The 6,713-nt window shown below is 40.8% G+C and overlaps 1 protein-coding gene across 6 annotated transcripts in view; it reads left to right on the forward strand.

Moving 5' to 3' along the window:
• The window catches only part of MAGI3 (membrane associated guanylate kinase, WW and PDZ domain containing 3), a 335,762-nt gene that overhangs the window by 291,078 nt on the left and 37,971 nt on the right, over positions 1-6,713 (forward strand). For all 6 annotated transcript variants that reach the window (XM_056558317.1, XM_056558316.1, XM_056558315.1 and 3 more), the window contains one exon: positions 5,286-5,477. In XM_056558317.1, coding sequence (XP_056414292.1) covers positions 5,286-5,477 — 192 coding nt within the window. The remainder of the gene's footprint in view (positions 1-5,285; positions 5,478-6,713) is intronic.

Below are 6,713 nucleotides of genomic sequence, written 5' to 3' on the forward strand. Positions count from 1 at the left end.
CCAGTGGGGACTTAAAGGTGTCATCTCCGCTACTTTGCAGAAGACAGAACATTTCAGAAAACATCAGTGTAATTATCTCCCTTAAACAAATGGGAAGCTTCTAGCAAAGAAATTCTCCCTTGTTTATTAAGAAACATACATCTCCGTGCTATCAGCAAAAAAATCTTACCACTTGCTGTCCAATTACATTCAGTAAGTACCTTTTTGTTGAAAAATACCCCAAACTGAAATGGAAGAACGCAACCATTGAAGGTGTTTAGAAATGCTGTTAGACAATTGATGAAAACTAAAAAAAAAGTCAAACAGATGAGAATAAAATGAGAAAACACAGTGTAAAGTAGCATGCAGCTCGGCTTAATGTAAAATGTTATTCTAAATGCACGTGTAGATCAACCTTATCAATACGGCATACAATATGCAAATGCTCTGCCATCTTTAAAGATAGTCTGACAGCAGAATCACCTGCACTAACCTAAATATACAGGTTTATAGTCTGGCTAAAATTTTTGCAAATAAAGAACAATCCTTTCAGGATGTCTGACAAGATCAAATTTACTTTACCTGGAAACACTAGGCCCTATTTCCCGATTGCCCAATTATCCGGCAAATGAACAATCCTAGGAACACTTGTTCCCGATAATCGACCTGTGTAAAAGTGCCAGCGATCAGATAATGATGAGCAATGGCTTCTTCATTGGCTGACTGAAACTTTTGTGTGGCCATTTAAATGATCTAATAACAAATAAAGACATTAGAGTAGCACTCACCATAGAGGTCGTGGTAAAAACTTCTTAAGTGTAGAATCTTTTAAAGTCCAACGAAAACATAAGTGGTGTGACTACAGCAAACAGTTTTGCAGCTCTCCCTGCTGTAGTCACACCACTTATGTTTTTGTTGGAGTTTTAAAGGTTCTACATTGAGGGTTTTTTACTACAACATCTATGGTGAGTGGTACGCTATTTCTTTAGTTGTTATTGCATTGAATTCTGCTTCCCATAGCATTTAAGCACCACCTGGTCTTCATTGCAGTTTTTGACTACACATTCGTTAGTGCATCCCCTATGTATCGGACTTTGCAGAGTCTAGTTGCTCTTCTGTCTTATTTTTGTTGACCATTTAAATTTTCGTTGTTAGCCACATCACCCTGCGTAAATTGGGGATGTGCAACCGGCAGTTATGAATTTAAAGGGGTATTCCAGCCAAAGACATCCTTTGGGTAGGTGATAAGATGTCTGATTGCAAGGGACCCGCTGCTGGGACCCCCTGCGATCTCTGTTTCCCGGACTGTGTTTCCCGGACTGGAGATGTGACGTCATGCCACGCCCCCCTCCATTCATGTCTATAGGAAGGGCGTAACTGCAGTGGTTTCCGAGACTGGAACAGCAGCCCCGTATAGAATGCAGGTGCTGCACGAAGATCATGGGGAGGTCCCAGCCACTGGCTCCCCCGCAATCTGACATCATCTTCCCTATCCTTTGGATAGGGGATAACCTGTCTTTGACCAGAATACCCCTTTAATGGGCCGCTCAAATGGTCTTGCGAAGGTTTGTGTGGCCCAGCCTTCTGTAGAAGAGCAATGATCAGTGAGACCTGCACTCGTTGCCCTGCAGCCATTAACCATTGTGACAGATCCCTATGACTTGGAGTTAGTTCTCTACTTTCCATATTATATTCGTCTTTGTACCTCCATTCCTAAGCTGTTTTGTCATTATTATGCGAGGGCAGGATTACAGTACAAAAAGTAACACTTCTATTAGAGACACATAACAGGATCGAACCAATGACCGTGGAGCAGAAGCCTGCTGTAAAGCAACTCTTTGCAGCTTGTATTGCAGCAGTTGTAGCAAGATGACTGCCTCATTAATTTGAAAATTGAAAATAAAAGATAAAATATAAGATAAAAGTTTTAAATAATTTGTGAGATGTCAGATGTTCTAACCAGTGGGGGTCTGGGTGCTGAGACCCCTCTCCGACTGCTAGAACAAACTAGCAGAATTGCTAAGCGGAGCTCTGTGCCAAGTTTGTTTTTGCTCAGCTCACCTTCTCTCATATACTTTCTGTGACCCTACACTCCCCGAAGAGAGCTGAACAAAAATTAATGGGCACTAAGGTCAAGCCAAGTGCCTGTGCAGCCAGACCCCAATCGATCAGAACTTCTGAAAGAAGTCTGTTAAAACCATAGAGAAAGGAAAAGAGAAAAAAAGAAAGACCGGAAAGCGGCGCCTCGTGCCTTACCCTGGATAAGGGAGGGGGGTTTTCCCTTGCGGGAAGTGATATGCAGGCTCTATAAATTAGCCGCTCACCTTGAGGATATAGGAAATATGCGTATCACCCCGTGCAGGGTCAATAGAGATGGTGTGAATCTGTGCAGCCCAAAGGTCCCAGGTGCAACTGGATGGTGTCCTGTGGATAACTGGATACAAATTAATAAAAAACTACCTCAGCAGCAGGCGCTCAGGATCCCAGCAGAAGTAGTCACATTCATGTCATAAAGTGGCAAAGTGCATCAACTTTATTTGATTTACAGCATTAAAACAATGACTCGTTTCGGGGTGAAACTACCCCTTCATCAGATTGACTGTGGTACATCTCAATGTACCACAGTCAATCTGATGAAGGGGTAGTTTCACCCCGAAACACGTCATTGTTTTAATGCTGTACATCAAATAAAGTTGATGCACTTTGCCACTTTATGACATGAATGTGACTACTTCTGCTGGGATCCTGAGCGCCTGCTGCTGAGGTCGTTTTTCATTTATTCGTATCCTGTTAAAACCATAAGTATCCTTAAAAGCTCAACTTTTTTATATAATATTTTAATGTTGTATATAATATCAGACACAACAACAAAGGTACCTGTAACTGACAAGGCCTAGGCCACATTAAAGCTTGTATACAAAGAATATGAGCTTATGTGAAATTGTCAATTATGTACTGACGTGTTGCATAATAAAGCACAAGAACTTGTAAAAGATATTGTATAAAAAGAAAGCAGTATGGTTCCACTTTCACAAGGAACAAAGAAAGGCATTGAAGGTTCTTTAATGTAATTGGCTTGGTCCCTCCTGTACAATGTTCTCTTCTGGTAAACATTTAAAGAGCTATCCTTCTAAGTGTAATATTTCAAGAAAAGCCAAGAAATGCATTATGTTACAGCATATGAATACATTGCACATTTCTGCGTTAAGTTCATTGTATTCATTGAATAGAATCTGTCCTATCACATTATAGCCCACAGTTGTATTTCCAATACCAGAATCAATGAGCATTCAATATAATGAGGTCAGCTAGGGCTTTCATATCCTGGCGGACTCCTCAGGGCATGGAAGGAATGTATAACCACTACTCATTGATGTGACTTCATGACTATTATGGTGCGGTGAGCCACAACGCTCATTGGCTATTACTGACCTCCTAGATGGAAAATACGGTCAAGCTCCTTGGTCACCTTGTACTATGTGCAGACAAAGTTAACACCAAGCAGAATAGGAATTGTATAGGTATAGAAGATAGGGAGAAGGTTGTGCTGTATGCTTTTTACATATGTTTATATCATGCTTTCCCATCTTAATGTGGTTTTTCAAACGAAATTGATTTCTTTATTGCAACAAACCAGTCATTCTGGCCTTCAATCCAACTTGAACAAAACAAATGTTTGGCAACAAAAATTGATACAAATAGTTAATTTACACACAAAAAAACACAAGCTAAATAAAAATGCCCCATTGTTTTACATGCTAATAAGAGATATATACATGTATTACCCATAATGTTAAAACCCCTGATGGGTAAAGAAGATAACTGATCATTTAGTGACAACGTGGGAGATTTATCAAAACCTGTCCAAAGAAAAAGTTGCTGAGTTGCCCATAGTAACCAATCAGATCGCTTCTTCCATTTTTGAAAAGGCCTCTGAAAAAATGAAGAAATCTGATTGGTTGTTATGGACAACTCAGCAACTTTTCCTCTGGGAATGTTTTGATAAATCTGCCCCAATGGCACCTATCAAGGGGTGGGATTGAGTCAGAGCATGTCCAATATGGCAGGTTATGTATGGTGTTCCCAGTATGCAGGGGTTAGTATCTACCAAAAGCCAATCAAGGACAAGGTTTTGGGTGCCCTAGGTTCATTTATGAATGTGGGGAATGAAGGCATGCCTGTCCGGTTTGATCCCACAAAAAAAATTGCTGTAGCCCAAAGATAATGTTGGTTACTCAGCATAGGAACTGCAAAATGGAGATGTGGAAGAGAAGTGGCGAGTTGGCCTTAAGAATCAGAATTTCATTTTCAATGTGTGGACAGCTGTGTAGGTGTTGGAGTTGCTTATCAGAAGATATGACAGGAAAGCAAACCAATGGAGGCAGTGTGGGACTCTGGGCACTATTTTGCTGTGAAAACCTTGGGTACTGGCATTCATGTGGATGTTACTTTGACACATACAATCTAACTAAAGGTTGCAGACCAAGTACAATGCTTCATGGTAGTGGGAATCCTTAAGGATAGTGACCTCTTTCAGCAGCATAATGCACGGTGCAAAAAATGTTCAGGATTGACCTTAGGAATATGAAAAAGAGGTTAAAGCGGTACTCCACCCCTAGACATCATATCCCCTATCCAAAGGATAGGGGATAAGATGTCTCATTGAGGGGGGCCCTGCCACTGGGGACCCCCACGATCTCCGTGCTGCACCCATCGTTCGTTTAGAGTTCAGCGCCGGAGGCTCGTGGCGTCACGGTCATGCCCAGCTCGTGACATCACAGCCACACCCCCTCAATGCAAATCTATGGGATGGGATGCCCCTTTCCACGCCCTCTTCCATTGACTTACATTGAGGGGGCATGGACGTCACGAACGGTGCATGATTGTGACGTCACAAGTCTCCGCCCCCGCATCCCCAGTCATCCGGCACAGAGCAAAGTTCACTCCATGCACCAGATGTCTGGGGTGCCGCAGCCAAGATCACGGGGGTCCCCAGCGGCGGGACCCCTGCGGTCATAAATCTTATCCCCTATCCTATTGGGTAGGCGATAAGATGTTTAGGGGCGGAGTACCCCTTTAAGGTGTTGACTTGACCTCCATGTTCCACAGATCTCAGTCTTAACAAGTAACTCCGGGATGTTCTGAAAAAGCACATCTGATCGAGGATTTACTGTTACTACCATTTTGGTATCAGATAAGATAGACCACTTGTGGAGTCCATGTCTCGATGGTTCAGAACTGTTTAATGACGCAAGGAGACCATACACAATGATTTATTAATGTTATGGCGGTTTGTCCCATAACAGAGAAACAGCAAAAAGAAGAGGACCCACAAAGCACTACTCCAGCCCTCAATGGCTCTCCCAGGTTAAACCGAATTGAAGTGACTAGTGCACCCAAACCACCCGCAGAGCCGTATGATGTTATCTTACAGCGCAAAGAAAATGAAGGATTTGGATTTGTCATTTTGACCTCTAAGAATAAACCCCCTCCAGGAGGTGAGCTATTTTTATTAAATTACCTATTCTCTGTGTCAGTTCCTAGGCTAAGGTACATACCCTAGGCTCACCTGTTTTATTCACTTTATGAAAAAATAACTATAGTGCAGCACAGTGCTGCACAATAATATTTTTTTTTTAAGTGTATAAAACCGTGTCGGTACATGTTAAATGTATTGCCTGTTATAACGTGTTCTTCTATATTATACAGAATAATGTACAGGCCTAATGTATGCAGACACATAAAGCTCTGAATTGTATGACGTCATATTATAGCCCATCCTCTACATGTGCAAGCTTCTGATTTCACGCCAAGGCATTCAAAGGGTTTTTCTCTTGTATTTATCTTTGTAATATGAGTGGTGCCCTATGTGGCAGTCCATGGAGTGCCTGTGTTTTCATATATGTATGTATATATATATATATATATATGTATAGATATGCAGGGACTCAGTGTGCTATTAGCTTTATGTTGTTAAGGGCCATAAGGGAAAATGTATCAAAACCTGTGGCGAGGAAGAGAGGAACAGTTGCATGTAGCAACCAATCAGTTTCCTTCTTACATTTTTTAATGTAAAGGCCTCTAAAATATGAAAAAGGCAATCTGATTGGTTGCTTGGGGCAACTGCACCACTCTTTTCATAAATCTCCCCCCATATTGAACAAACATTATAACATGTTAAAAGTAGTAATAATAATTATTTCCCATATGGTCCTTGAAATCTGTGTAGAGACAGAATTGGGATAAGGGTATATTAGAAAGCTTATGATATAGAAACCATTAGATTTAGCCATTCTGTTTCACATGTATGAATAAGCTTGGTCAGGCATATGGATTGCTTGCAGCAAGGATGAGTTTTCTTATTAGAAGCCCTTAGTGCCAGACCCTCATTAGTGTAGCAATTTTTCTAATAATATTACATATTTAAGTTATCTTGCAAATTTGTATTTTTTTCTCACCTGTTTTATTTTTTATTTTTATTTTTTATATATATATAAATATATATGATATATTTTGTGTTTGCTAGCACTGGACCCACATTTTCTCCACATGTATGTACCTCAGTGTTATTTCCATTACAATTTTCAAAAAATCCTGGGTAAATATTATTAGTCTCGGTGTTGACTCTCAGCTGAAAATCCATCTGGCCAGTGCTGCTATGTATTATCCTTCAGCGTGGTTTATGTTTAATGTGCTCAAACAGATGTTGTATGCATTAACAATACCTCACAGTG

Source organism: Hyla sarda, chromosome 2 (genome assembly GCF_029499605.1).
Source record: "Hyla sarda isolate aHylSar1 chromosome 2, aHylSar1.hap1, whole genome shotgun sequence".
Lineage (NCBI taxonomy): Eukaryota > Metazoa > Chordata > Amphibia > Anura > Hylidae > Hyla > Hyla sarda.